Below are 15,570 nucleotides of genomic sequence, written 5' to 3' on the forward strand. Positions count from 1 at the left end.
TAGAAATAGAGGTTGTTAATGAAGTATCTGAATTACAGAGTTCAACCAGAACAATTAACATAACACCAAGTTCAACTTACAGACTTACAGTTAACAAAACAGAAAGTTTTCTCATCAACATCCAGTCAGATAAAAAGAGGTCTGAGACCATGGATTTATCAATGGGGTGAATATAAATCTGTCAGAAACTCCAAGTTAGATCCTGTATCGCAATTTTGATTTCTGAAACTTCTTCCTGATCAAGAAATGAGTCATTGAAGTTTGGCTAATAAAGGCCTTTCCTTAAGATATATAAATCTATCAGTCCTTGTCTCACATGAAATTCTCTTCCAGTTCTTGCAAAGAATTGTTTGTTGCTGATATCTGTTTGTTGGATGTCATCTTTTCTGGAACCATAAGGCCCTTATAGCTCCTTATCTCTGCCTGCCTCTCCTTTTCGAGCCTCTCCATCTCTTCCCGCCGTTTCTGCAAATGACAATGGTAAGTTACATTTTAGCAACATCTGAAAAATGTAAGCTTATGAAATAATAGATTACAATTATAAGAAACCTTAGAAAATTATCTATGGTATTTGTCTCAAATCAAGTATCAAAGACTGGGTTTCAGATCATGCTTCAGCAAGAATACTAAAAATGTCAAAGTCCATAGGAACTCATTCATGCCTTTTCTGACTAAGAATTTTAATATTTTATAGCTGCTACGACATAGGTCAGAACAGCACCAGAAAGCAGCTCCCAACCTACCAGGGGGGAAACACCAAGGGTTCAAAGCAGCAGGCACCAACATGTTTGTTGATCGAACCCTAACAAATAAGAACAAACTAGTATTTTTGGTTTTAACTTCTCTTAGTTCTTTGTTGTATTTTTTGTTAACGACAAGAAAAATTACTATGTAATCATTTGCTTTTTTGACTTTTCTAGGCTTGCCAAGTTGCACCCCATGCATGTGTCCATGGAATAAAACATAGCCATCCATGTCTCTTGAGCTGTGTTTGGTTTGAAAGAGAAGGTAGGGAAAGTTTGTATAGGTTTCCCTACCTTTTCTTTCAAACCAAACACAACCTTGAAGTATACTTCCTGATATCAACTTGTCTTTGACCATTCATACAACCACAAACTTCATTTTGACATCCGTTTTTGGCAGCCAATAACCATTTGCCTGCTTTCCCATCCCAGAAGAAAATGGAAGAAGTAAGCAAAACATAATGGAGAAGATGGAACAAATGCTCTAACAAAGATGGAAGTCCAACTTACTTTATCTCTCAACTGTAGTTTTCTTTCAGCTCTTTCTGCTGCATTTACTGCATCTCTCTCAGCTGCGTGGATAGAACTAAAAGTTATCCACAATTACCTTGAAATAATAATACAATGCAAATAAATCTTTCTAAAGCAGGTAATTGTAGTGCTGAAAGAAAGTCAAAGCAGCTACTATCTGGATTTCACATGGAGAGATGATAAGATTGTAAATTTAACCTTTTAAGTCTGGTTTTCTCTCAACTTGTGTCTTATTCAATCTATTAACTATCTCATTTATACGCTTCTCCACTCTGACAGTGCGAACCTTCACCAAAAACAAAAAGAATAGTCATAATTCCCTCATGTGTTCTACTGGTGCCCAATTTAAAACAGAAATTAAAGCTCTACAGAATCACCTCTACTCACTATTTTAGGGTTGTGAAAACCAACTTGTCCAACATCCATGGAAGCTGTCTTCTTCAAATTGTACCAAGGAGTGTAAACAACATCAATATTATTCACCTTGTTGCCTGCAACACAAATAAATCATGTCAAACAAAACAGATTTCTATACTGTATATCGATCATCTTACTTAGGGTCAATAGAAGAGCATTAAGAATGCTATATAAGAAGGAAATTTTACTAGTCACTACTTTTAACTAACATAAAACCGTCATTTTTAATGAACTGTTGTTGGTAAAATCATCTTTTTCCACACTGAGATTTTTTATTAGTAAGTTGCAAGCAACCTGCTAACTACATAAATATATATATAGTAAAGAAAGCATAGAATTTGCCTTGTATCGAATTTGCCTTAACAAGCTGTGCACAATCTTCCAGCAAACCTTCACTTATATCATCAATTGTCTGTCCTTTATTCAATCTCAGATACACATGAGCAGAAGACATTTTGTCAACATGGAACCTGCAGTAGGCAAATTATAAGGGATCTCTGAATTAAAGAAAAATAGCAAATGCAGAACATGAGAATGTATGTCTAAATTGAAGGTCATGCTTATTAACATGAAGTTATGAAATGAAAAGATGGCACCCCAGAATGAGAAAACCATGACAACTGACTATAATCCAGAGTAAATAATTTTTTTTTTTTTTTTGAAGAGGTAAAGTAATATTTATTGAGAAAAGAGATACACAAAGGAGAAATCAAAGATGACAACATAATAACTGAAAAATATGATCTAACAATACAAATATAATTGAACAAAAAGGCAAATTATGAGAAGCTAGTATGGAAAGCAGAAATCCATGTAAAATCTAAGGTAGGATTGAAGTATATGTATGCCAAAACGAGAATAAAAAGAAAAGAAAAGAATGGTTGCTTGCTGCTTGGAATGCCTTCAGCTAGTGACAGGGATGTATATATCTAACATTTCAAGGAACATTTTGAAAATTGAACATAACTTAGTTATTCTGTGATTTGAAGGCTTCATAGGTGGTGCTAGTTCCACCTCATTGACTGCATCATCAATTTGGATAATGTGTTTTTCCTTCTTTCCTTGTTTGTATGCTTTCCTTACATCATATTGAAATTTTGTTTTTTCATAATTTGCAATGTCCAATCTAGAACTGTTTGTAGACAATCCTGAATCAATAGTACTAGGAATTTGCATTTCCCAGATGATCTCTGAACTCTGAAGGCACCACCCATTCTTGATGGACCAGGTCCCAAGAGGGCACCCATGGAATTAAACTTTACCATTCTTGCCTCTGGGACCATCCCAAAACTGAACCACCTGTTGCCTCTGTGGAGAAAAACCTACCACCATATACCAACCTTTCAAAATAGAATCCGACGACAGCCCCTTGAACTTATTTCTTGCTAGAAACCAACAAAATACTTTCACCTTAATCAAATTGAAGAGAGTATTTTCTTCTAGCCTCTTGTTTTCAAAAATTCTGGAGTCCCTTTCACTCCAAACACTCCATACTACTGCTCCTCTTCTTCATCACCATAATAATGTATGAGTTCATGCATTTCTGACCAATTTGGAGACTTCATGTAGCTGCCTACAGTGTGTGGGAATGGAAAAAGCCCAACCCTTAAAGAAACATTGGATTATTCACTTTCACCAAACCAAGATCTGAGTGTTTCATTCTCTTCTCATTTTTTGGTTCACCAAACGTACAAACTGAGATATCATCTAATGATAACCTTTTTTAGACATGGTTAAGGATTTCAACCAAGGTAAATACATCTTTAAAGTCCACACCAGAATTCAGTGACATGATAAGTACCCTTCTGGCCAAAGTGGTCAAAAATGGTCCATTAGACACATTAGAAGTCATTAATAGAATGCACATTCTTTTAAGATTAAATATCCAACCTATAGAGAATAAGTATCTCCCAAACACAGAATTCCTATAAAAAACATTGAATTATATTTCCTCTTATATTTGGTAAAGCTTGAACCATCAATAGATGGGAAGGAAATTGCTAGCACAATGGTATCTGGTATTGGGTTTTAGAATACTCAAGCTCTTTGAGGCCCCATGGTCTTTGTCTTTTTGCAGAAGGCTTTTTTGTTGGGACTTGCTCTTAAGATTATATTTTTAGGCAAATAAGATATCTAAATAACTACTGGCTTGTACATTTAGGCCCTTCTTTATAAAACTATTGAAATCATATAGCAGAAATAAAGAAACCCAAATAATCTACAAAACACAGGCACTGTGCTTAAAAAATATGCATGCATAAACTGGACCTGAGAATTAGAGTGTAAAAGATATTTTCTATTAATGTGAAAAAACACATGAAAACCTACATTCTTAGCAGCAGTAAATGACGTACAAAATGGTTCATAGAGATAAGGAATTAAATTGTGGTGGAAAGAAAAAGAAAAAAATTCAGGAGGATGTCTACCCATAGAATTATAGCAAGATAATCAGATAGCGAAATTGACAGATGTATCCAGGGTGTTGTGTGGTTAGAAAATACCATTCAAGCTAGAAGGAAATTAAAAAAAAAAAGGTTATAAGGCCAAAAATATTGATATTATATGTAAAAGATTAGATATAGGCATATTTATGAGAACCTATGAGTAGATCCAATAGGTGATAAAATGAATGAGGGTATCCAGCTCCTAAAAGGGTTTACAAATGTCCATAAAAAGACCACCTATGGTACCAGTAACAGTAAGAAGTGATCTCTTGCAAGTTGAATTTTTACAGGAGCTAGAACTAGAAGGCTATGAAAAAAAAGGACCTGGTTTAAAGTATTGATAAACGATAATTTATTTGAAGACCAATGAATTGACAATGGGTATGGCACTCAATAGAGCATAATGGAAGAACAGGGTTCATGTAGTCGATCCCATATTGGTTGGAATAATAAGGTTCTTTTGAGTTGGGTCGAGCTGAGGATTTGAGTTTGTCAGCGCTTAATCTATAAACAAGGCCAAAACCAAGTTAGCAAGAAGAGGACAAGGGATTCGAGCAGAAAAGTAGGAGGATAGGGAAGAGAATTTGTATCAGATGTTGTTGATGAATGAAATGAGCCCCAGAATTTTCTTCAAGAAAAAAACTGATGGGAAAAAAATAAAAAGATAACTGATACTAATATGATAGAAAATCCAAAATATGACTTGCTATCACTACACTGGACATATGGAATAATGAACAAAAAAAAGTCAGATGAAATAAATGAAATTTTTACCATATATCTTCGGGAAAACCATATTTGATGAGCTCTTCGTTCTCGTGCTTGTCTAAGCCCATGAAAATGGTATAATCACCAGCCGCTGGTCGAGCTTTGAAGTAGAAAACCATCGTTTCTTGTCCTCCCAAAACCAGAAAAACTTGGGTTTTGAGATTGGAGAGAAGAACTTAAAGAGGAGAAACCGAGAATTCAAAGAGAAAGATACCTTTGATAATTGATACGATCAATTCAAAGGAATGCAAGAAAGAGAAGCGTAGAAGGTGAGAAGCACCAAAGTCGAATAAAGAAGTCTTCAGGATATAGAAACGAACCTTCTATTTTCGCCTTTCCTCCTTTACCCTTTTATTCTTGCTTTTCATACTTGGCAACTTAGATTTACCCTCCATTAATATTCATCTTCCGACGTCATCAACCTCTCCACAGACCACAGGTGACTTCCCAACCCCCACCCCCCACCGCCCCAAAAATACAAACGAAACTCTCTATATATGCACGTATCTATATATAATATTATAATTCACCCTTATCTAAACAAATCCAAGGTATTTTCATTTTTATTGGGCGGAATCAAAATCCTATTTTCATTTTTGTTGGAATGGCATTTTTCTTCTGAGAGAATGATCATTTTTTCTTTCTCTCTCCCTTGGGAATGAAAGCCCATTCCGGCTTATTTCAATTTCGATTCTAATTTTTGTTTGAACCAAATATATTATGGGTATAGATCATTCAGATTCTGATTTTAAGGCTGTGTTTGGTTCAATTGCATTGATGCAAAATCATGGTAGTGCAAATGATTTGAGTGTGAATTCTGATCTATTTTTGTTTTAAATTGTAGCTTATTTTGTTTGATTTCATTACAAATGAAGTAAATTAAGACATGAAACAAAATAAAATAAAATCCAAAACAGAATTAAACAAGAATTTGCACTCCCTGCATTTGTACTAATACAAATAAATTTACAGTGCAACCAAACACAGCCTAAGAAATTTTGATTTGAATTTCAAATTGCAAACCAAATAGACCCTAAGGCCTCATTTGGGATGGCTACTTGTTTTGGACAAGCTGCTTTAGCTGATCCACTTTGGTTGAGTATTTGCGATTGATGAACTATTCTGAGTAGCTTTTAGGTCACCATTCTGATATTTCATGTTGGTTTTCTAGATTTTTACCAAATACAACTTCAGGGGTTAACATCATAGTCAAATTAAAAATCAATCAATTGGTAATAGAAGTAGAAACAATCAATTGAAATTTGAAACTCATAAATTCACGAGTTTCCACTTATTAGATTGTGGGGCTTGTGAATTGGTTTGGACACCACTTTAACCCAAGCTTGAGGTATTAAATTGGGAGACTCATACACAAGATAAGGCAGAAATTTAAGGTATTTGATTGTGGGTCAATCCTTATATATCAGTCCCTTACATTTCTTCTTTCTTTCCAATTATGGGACTCGTATATTTGTACGACATATTTGAATATGAGGGTGGCAAAAATGAAATAAATAAATAAATAACTGTTAAAAATTAAAACCATATCCACTCTATCTGGTGTCATTATTGTGTTTGAGTATTGATCTTTTTGAAAAACCGGATTCAGTCAGTTCAAAGTCCATTTCAACAGCTAGTATAGCCTTGTATTGGAAATATCTTCTCATGAAATAAAGCATAGAAGTATGAAGATGTTCCTAATGCAAGGATATAATGGCTGTTGGAACAATGTTCGAATGGGCTTTGAACTGACTGAAGCCGATCTCCTTTTTGAAGGCTGAAAACATACCCCAACGAACCAATTATGCAACATGTAATGTAGATAACTATGCCATGAGCATATGCCTTAATAGACAATCATGGAACAAGCAATTAACTGAAAAAGGAGAGAAATGATTTACTGCCTAAAATGGTTTCTAGTTTCTGTCTTCCTGATGCAAAGTTAGATTGGTACAATCCTTGATGTATGCAAATGTGATCATTAAAAATGGCAACAAATTTCCATTACAATGTTAGAAATGTGGATCCTAAACATGTTTTGATTTCAATTTGTGGAGACCTACGGCTAGGAGGGAATGTTGCATGTTTTCAAAATATATTAGGACAGGGCATTGCCTACATTATTAAGGCTTCATTCACTTTTAGGTAAATTATTTCTCCGGGTAGATGCACTTATCTCGTTCTTTTATTTTCCACATAAATAAGGCAATGACCATTTTATTCATAAAAATCTATTATTAAGAGGGACATTTTTGTCCCAATCAAATGTTAACAAATTTTCCCCCAGGTGGAAAAGTTATTTATCCACGTAAGAAATGAGTATCACTTATTAGGGTAACTGATACTCCAAAAATTAAACTTTTCCTGATCCCCACAAAAATCTTAAAAAAAAGAACATTGATTTCTTGATCAATAAAAATCAAAATCTCATTGACCAATTTTCTCCCTCTCAAAATCTATAAAAAAAAAAAACTCCCTAAATCTTTATATTTCTTTTAACAAAAAATATGCTTATATTTCGGACTTTAAGGCAGACATTACCGAATCCCAGCAACGATGCCGGTCTTAGAAGTGTCGACCTTTTGTCTATTTGACTACCTTCTCCGCATTCAATTTAATTATGAGATCAATCACTACAAAAACATATTTAATTAGGTAGGGTCCATTTCGTGGGAAAAACCCACCTTAAGAAAACAACCGCATTAGGCACCATGTACCACCTCATCCATGGGTAGGGGTGAGTACTATTTGGTTAATTTTGGTTTAGTTTTTTCAATTTTTAGTTGAAACGATTTGATTAATTCGGTTTTCAGAATTTGAAATTTAATTAATCGAATTAATCAAACTTTCTATTATATATAATAAAATGAAATTTGATTTCATAATATATATTTTATAATATATAATATATATTATATATTGTAATATATAATAGAGTATATATTATTAAACTTCGGTTTTAACCAAAATAAGTTAAATACCCGAAAACCGAATAAAAAATTTTGGTTTTTCTATAATTCAGTTTTGGTTCATTTTTTATTTTGATTTATTCAGTTCAATTTTTAACTGAATAAATTGAATGTTCACCCCTATCCATGGGTGGGAAACTGGGGATTTGTAACCAACAAAACAAAATGCTTTGAACAAAATCAACACTGTCCCAATTAGGCCTTTGTAGCTGCACATGGGAATATCTCTCTCGTCATTCTTAGGGAGATGTTGCTATTGTGAATTCAGATTGGTGAATGGTGATTCATAGAGTGGCTCCATATGCATATCTCAGGGTGCATTGAAAATATCTCATACTTGTCATGAAGAGATGTTCTTAATACATGGTTGGAATATATCATGGAGTGCATTCTATAGGGCACTCATGCAAATTCTTCTATTGTAAATTGTAACAATGTTTTTAAACCCGTTGTTGACCCAACTGGTTGAACCGTTTGAACTGTCACTCGATTAAGATTTTGGGTCCGGTTTTAGTAAAACCCGAAAGATGGTCAGAAATCATTCGAGCCAAACGATTGGACTGTTGATCTATTTGACTTGGTGATCATGTCACGGTTTGCACACTAAATGTGTATGCAAATTTTGGGAGGCCATAACTTTGCACTTCGAAGTCTAATTGAGGTGATTTGTTCTTTGCTTTTGGGTAACTTTTCGAGATTTATGCATCCTAAGGTGCCATGCTCCGCTATTTTTGCCAAAATTTTTAGCCTCAAATTGCAATTTTTTAATATTTTTTCAAATAAAAAATTTAAAATAGCATTAAAAAACATAAATTAAATATAAAATAGTATGTTTATTACATGTAGAACATAATTATACATTATCTATTGATAAAATACATGTTTACACACACATATGTATGTATGTATGTTTGTAATGGCTTATTGTGAAAGAGTTGGGAGTGTTTGTTGAAGGTAGATCTGAACAATCCATCAGTCAGTTTTGATCCACAACTTCGAGACATTGGGATGGCACTCCAATTCATATAGGCATATTATTATTATTATTATTATTATTATTATTATTATTATTATTATTATTATTATTATTTTGCATTTATATTTTTTAGGGGAAATTACATATAGGTATCATGTACTTTTGGGGTAGTGACACTTAAAAGGGCATCAACTTTTAAGTCAGACAATTAAGTGAGTCCAGATATGCTCCTCACAACATGTCTTGGTTGCACATCGGGAACATCTCCTATATTTGTATTTTCATGGGGAGATGTAGCTATGAAGTTAGTGTGAGGAGCGTTCTATGAGGAGCAGATCCCAATTCCAATTATGGTGCCCAAAACTTTCAAAAATCAACATTTAAGTTTAGTTGTTAACATTCCATTAGTTATTTGCATCATGTGATGTCATGTGTGCCTTGAAATATTTCAAAATCTCAAAACTACCCTGCACATAATTTATGAGATTGTTTCATGAGGATTTCTCTCAAGGCCTACCAAAGTGACCTTGCATCAACATATAGCCATTCTTTAAAACTTGCTCAACAAATTCATTATAGAAACACATAAAAGGAATTTAAAATGGGTAGCTATACTAAATTGTTGATTTTTGAAAGTTCAGGGTGTGTAGTTGTTGCACTTAAAAGTTGAGGCCCTTAAGTGTCATTACTCACAAAGTACATGGTACCTATTTGTAATTTTTCTTTTTTTAAGCTGCATTCATTACTTAAAATCAAGGTTTTAAAAATCGACCCGGAAATGGAACCGTTCTGGCCACTGGTTTTCGGGTCAGCAGTTCAACTGTCCAGGTCAAACAGTTTGGACAGTTTGAGTATTTTATCAGTGATATGTCATCTTACCCATTAGATTGGAATATTAGGGTAAGATGCATATAAATATAAAGAGAAAATAAAGATGGAATGAGAGGCATTTGAGAAGTTTTGGCTGAAAGAGTTTAGAAGGAGAAGAAGAAGAAGAAGAAGAAGAAGGAAGAGGGGGGCTTGAAGGTTGTAGTGGTGATGGCAATGGCAGCGGCAACGACGATGGCAATGGTGAAAAACGGGAGTAGATCAGAGATTTCTTAATCAGATCTCTCTCTCTCTCTCAGACGGCAGATCTGTCATCTAGAGTCTAAAGTCTAAACTTCTCTCTCAAATCTCTAAATGTGAGATCTCTCTCACTCTCTCACACATCTCTCTCAGAGTCTCAGTATATCTCAGATCTCAGATATCAGATATCAGATCTGAGCTTTCCTTTTGACAAGTTAATAAACCACAAACCGTTCTCCAGGTCAAATGGTTCAATGGTCAAATCGTTCGGGTCAATGGTTTGTTGACTAATTCAATGGTTTTTTACTAGAGACCGGGTTTGGGGTAAAACGAAACCGGTCACTTGAACGGTTTCTACTCCGAACAGTCCGATCGTCCGGGTCAATGACGGTTCAAAAACATTGCTTAAAATAGATTGTGTTTGTGAACTAATGGAGGGCCATGGTTAATGAACTACATCCACCTGGTACTATATCCATCCATAGAAAGGGTAGGCATTTTGCTAATTTTGATTTATTTATTTATTCAATGTGTGTAAATGCATTTGTGTGTGATGTGGTTTTGGTCCCCATACGGGTGGGGTGTATATTAACTAGGGCCCCGTTTGGCAAGTCTTTTTGAAAAGATCTTCTCGTAGCTCTGACAGTCAATAGATGCATTGAGCTTTTGACATAAGATCTGGGCAGCCCGAAGACCGTTTGGCAAACGCGCATATTTCTATGCGTCGTTTCGGGTCTTTCCGCATGAGATTAAAACGCGGAAGACGCGGGAAGTTTCATTTGGAGCTTCTCAAAATCAGTCCTAAATGGGCTTCGGCACCTTGTCTTTTAGCGGCGAGATCTTCCACGTGCCAAACGGGAATAGACTGATTTTCGGTCTTCTCGGCTTGTAAGCAGCCGAAAGACCGCATGGAAAGACATGCCAAATGGGGCCTAGATCAAGGGGGGTGTTACCTACCATGGGCACAATAAGTGGAGACCAAATCTGCACCTCATAGAGGGTGCCTCACACGCACATCCTACCATGCATTGGGAACATCTCCCGTAAATTTAAGTTATTATTCACGGGAGATGTTCCCAATGCATGGTGGATGTGCATGTGAGGCGCCCAAGTGTGAGGAGCAGATCCTGCCTCCAATAAGTGTGGTATGCTCTAAGCTATAGGTTTTGGAATTCACCACACCTTTGGTAATAGAGCCTGCATCACCTCCAAGAAAATCTTTTGCACACATGACATCCAACTATACATTGAGAATATCTCTTATACATGCATATTAAATTCATAGGGGATGTTCCCAATGTGTGGCTGGATGACCGTGTTTTTCAGAGTGTGTGTAGAGTTTTTGACTGCAAGAGATCCTATTGATTGGTAGAGTTCTATACTGTGGTGGTATAGTGTGTTCTAAAGAAAATTCCTTCTCCATCCAAATCTGATTTAATTATTGACAACTGAAATATAAATCTGATCCAAATTTCAATAGGATCTAGCAAGGCTCAAAATATCGATACATCGGTATGGGCGTATCGGGCGAATTGATACAGATTTTTATTGTTTTTTTTTTCCGCAACTACTTCATGGGGGGCCGGTTTAGGCCTCCTCCACACCCTGAACCGGTTAGACCCCCGATACACCCATTGTAGGGGCGTATCAGAGGGGTCCCGGACAGGCCGATACGTGTCGATACTTTGAACCTTGGGATCTAGGGATCTTATATTGGTCAGACTCCTATTAGATTCAGATCAGATTCACATTTAATCCAAGCCCACTTTTTTTTTTTTACAAAAACATAATAAAGCTAAAAATTGAAAAAAGATAATTACTTTTTAACCTGTATATTTTTTAGCCTATATATGAATTGAATATCAAAATAAAATTTATATAATTATACCTTGTAAAACTTAATTAGACTCAAATCTTAATCAAATCAAATATGAGATTAGGTTTCAAACTTTGAGAATCCATTGACAACCCTAATGTAAATTAGACAATGTGACCTAACTGCCACTTAAACATCATAAAAATGAGAGGTGAGATGGTTATTTGCAAAGGACTCTGATTTGATGAGATGGGAGATGTATTAAAATTGAACTTAACTAAGCATTTAATGTTAGATAGAAGGGTCATTTACTAGAACACTCCAATAGTTTCACAGATTTACTTAAACCCACCCTATAGTTTACATTTTACTAAAACACCCCTTATAGTTTGCAACCTATTTACTTAATCCACTTTTCATTAACAACTATTTGCTTTGCACTCTGAAAATAGTAACATGATCAACTAAACTAAGTGGAAAATGTTTAAGGGCATGGACCTGTGGTTGTTTCTTCCAAAAATACCCCTAAACAGAGTGGAAAATGTTCAAGGGTATGGATCCATGGTTGTTTATTCCAAAAGTACCCTTAACACTTTTTTGCATAAAGAACAAAATTGACCAAATAGAGAAAAATAGAGTGGTTGTTTATGTTTTAATAGGGGCAAAAATGGTCTTTTTGTTTTTAGTTTATTTTGATTAAAGTTATTTCAATGGATGTTAGGGTTAAAACTGTCATTTTCCACTTTCATCAAATAAAAGGTTGATTAAGTAAATTGATTGTAAATTATAGGGGATGTTTTAGTAAAATACAAACTATAAGATAGGTTTTAGTAAATTAATGAAACTATAGGGGTGGGGTGTTTTAGTAAATGACCCTAGATACAAACTAGAAAGACTGTTTTTAAGCATCTCTTAATAAAGCATATTTATCTCAGAGGAGCTTACCCCTCAACGTCCAGATTAGGACCAAGTACGATTACTGGTTATCACAGATAATCCCTCGCCTTACCCTTTGGTGAATGATCAATCTTAGTGCAAAGAATATGTGGGCAATAACGCAAAGGGATGATATATATGGAAATTCAGTGGTGGATCTAAGACCTTTGATCAGTAAGGGCAAGGCATCTAATGGGGAGGATAGGTGCCCAAGGGGGAAAAGGAGATTGTTATCTCTAGGTTTGAGGAGATGAAGTAGAAAGATGAGATTGAACTGTTGAGCGGTGTGAAATGGAAAGAAACAGAAGAATAAAAGTGAAAACCCTAAATCCCAAGCCTTAATGGAATAGGGACATATGTGTCATTTATTATATTTTTCTTTATTTTTACGTGTTCATCTCTAAAACATGACCTATTTAATAAGTCAAATTTTATTTGATCCATTACTCTTTTTATTTGAGTGGGGGCAATTGTTAAAATAAATAAATTTCTTTAGAATTTTCATAACCATATAAAACTTTTTTCAAATGTCAACGGGGCAATTGCCCACACTGACTTCTACATAGATCCGCAACCCCATGGGATCCACACTTATTGTGTTGGAAATATTTTTAGTAAGACTTGTGGTAGCGTTGGTGACTTTGGTTGTATTTGATATAGTGTTGTTATATAGACATTGTGTTGACAAAAGCATACGAAATCATAGTTTTTGAATTGCTGTTGACTCAGATGGTCAGACCTTGGTGTTTTACCCAAATGTAATCCCTGGCCAAAAACCGTTGAATCAGTCAATGACCTGTTGATTTGGGCGGTCGAACCATCAACCCGTCAACCCATTCAACAGTTTTTGGCTATTTTTATTTTTAATTATTTTTTAATGTTTATTGTCAGAATGAACCGTCCATTCGAACCAGATGGTTGAACCATCCACCCGAAAACAAGTGACCAAAACGATTCCATTTTCGGATCATTTTTTAAAACCTTGTACGAAATTACAAAGAGAATGAATTGGGTACAAAAGTGCGAAGTAAAATTTATTTATTACTGTTTATTAAAGGCAAGAGCTATTAGGAGAAAACACCCGCATAACACCCCATCATGAAAATCTAAAATGGTGCAAAAAATTAATGCACCCTTTGTTCGAAGACCATTTGTACTTGGCAAGAGACCCCTACATTAAAATAGAAAAGAAGGAAGTCATTTCCTTTCCAAGTTTAAATAAATGCATTTCAAACATTTGCTGCATATTATATAAAAAGTTTAACCAATAATATCAATGATGTTATATGATTTATTTACTTTTCATTGGTTCACATGATTTATTTTCATTAAAGACACTATAAATTTTGACTTTTTAAAAAAGAATAGCAACTTTTATACTTTATGTTTAGGGATACAAATTGATCGGATTGGATTTGAATCAGAGTTATCCAAATCTGATCCGACATTGTTTATGTTGGATATGATCTGATATGAAGATATGATCGGATTTGATAGGCCTCGATTTGAATTCGAATCGTATCGGTAAGTCGGATCTTCGGATCTAATCCGATTTGACTTGTTTTCTTTAAAAATTAATAAATTATTAGAAGAACAATAAAACATACTAATTTAAATAAAGAAAAAACAAAAAATACAAGTATTTTTTAATTATTTTTATCATATATATGCATGTTTTTATAAAAAAATAAATAATATAACAAATTTATAAAAACAATATATAAATAATATATTTATAAATAAATAAATAACATATATATGTGTATTATATATATTTATATTTATAAATATATAACATATATCAGATCGAATCTTCTCAGATCGGGTAAGGGTAATCCAAATCCAATCTAATCCAAATATCCGAATAGGGGTGGTTCGAATTCGATCTAATAAATTGGACCCGATCCATTTGCACCCCTATATTATGTGGCAAACACAACATAAACAATTTTTTAAAATTTGGTTTTGCCGTCCAACCAAATAGAACCTCTAGTTACAACATTGATTTTTTTTTTTAATTACATGTAAGCCACGAGTGCACCTTTGGTAAATGAAAAGCTTATGTGGGAGGAACCTCAAAAAGTAATTATGTAACACCGTTCAAATCCATAAAGAAAAAAAAAGGAAAAAAGGAAAAGTATGAATAGACCTAATGCAGATTTCTGAACTTTCCTATAAATTTATAAACATTCAAAATATCAAAAACCCACACTCTGTGCACTTTTACCTGCCTGTGAATCGGCATCAATTCCGAGTTGGCACTACCCCAACTGTACTTTGGGCCTATGAATTATGACCCTGGGCTGAACGGTCATTCTCCCAAAAAAATTAATAGATTTATGACAAAGAATGATTAGTTACCAGATTCCATTTGTCCGCATCTTCTTCTATCCTTTTGGATGGTGGGGAATAAAACATATTAATTATAATTATTAAAAAGCTCAGGGTAAAATACAAAAACCTCCCTTGAAGTTTCGGGCAATCATAAAAGCTTCCTCTATAGTTTCATTTTAACAAATATCTCCCTTGAACTTTTAAGAAACTCAACAAAACCCTCCCTTTCGTCATTGTCCCAGACAGAAAATGTTAGATTGATGCACCGTTTTTTTCTAAATATCCATTCTACCCTTTTATAAATTATCTTACATACAAAATTACTGAAATAATCCCATTTTAACTCAACAAAAAAAACATATTTCAGTAAATTTGTATGTAAAATTACTGAAATGATCAGTAAATGAGGTTTTTGTTGAGTTAAAATAGGGTTATTTCAGTAATTTTATATATAAAATAAATTATAAAAAGGTAGAATGGGTATTTAGAAAAAACTGGTGTATCAATTTAACGTTTTCTGTCAGAGACAATATCGAAAGTAAGATTTTTGTTGAATTTCTCAAAAGTT

At 34.2% G+C, this 15,570-nt stretch overlaps 1 protein-coding gene across 3 annotated transcripts; it reads right to left on the reverse strand.

Moving 5' to 3' along the window:
- On the reverse strand, positions 1-5,245 carry LOC104595180 (uncharacterized). Of its 3 annotated transcripts, XM_088897024.1 has the most exons (8): positions 5,118-5,245; positions 4,910-5,051; positions 2,034-2,161; positions 1,662-1,765; positions 1,473-1,560; positions 1,254-1,315; positions 317-465; positions 1-235 (listed from the first exon to the last, which is right to left on the reverse strand). In XM_088897024.1, exons 2-8 carry the CDS (start codon positions 5,020-5,022, stop codon positions 196-198), a joined length of 684 nt encoding a protein of 227 aa, XP_088753150.1. In that variant the 5' UTR covers positions 5,023-5,051; positions 5,118-5,245; the 3' UTR covers positions 1-195. The 3 variants fall into 3 exon arrangements, with proteins under 3 accessions (XP_088753150.1, XP_088753149.1, XP_010254096.1); XM_088897023.1 differs by having other exon boundaries at positions 4,910-5,217; XM_010255794.3 differs by having other exon boundaries at positions 1-465; positions 4,910-5,217.
- Between the last annotated feature and the right edge of the window lie 10,325 nt (positions 5,246-15,570).

This window comes from Nelumbo nucifera, chromosome 2 (genome assembly GCF_055504915.1).
Source record: "Nelumbo nucifera cultivar China Antique chromosome 2, China Antique-T2T, whole genome shotgun sequence".
Taxonomy (NCBI): domain Eukaryota; kingdom Viridiplantae; phylum Streptophyta; class Magnoliopsida; order Proteales; family Nelumbonaceae; genus Nelumbo; species Nelumbo nucifera.

Excerpts from the sequence above, each read along its gene's own strand:
- LOC104595180 (XM_088897024.1), bottom strand. The coding sequence starts at position 5,022 with ATGGTTTTCTACTTCAAAGCTCGACCAGCGGCTGGTGATTATACCATT. Across the intron at positions 2,162-4,909 it reads GGTTTTCCCGAAGATATATG|GTTCCATGTTGACAAAATGT; the intron begins GTAAAAATTTCA and ends TGCCTACTGCAG. Across the intron at positions 466-1,253 it reads AACTACAGTTGAGAGATAAA|AAACGGCGGGAAGAGATGGA; the intron begins GTAAGTTGGACT and ends TGTCATTTGCAG.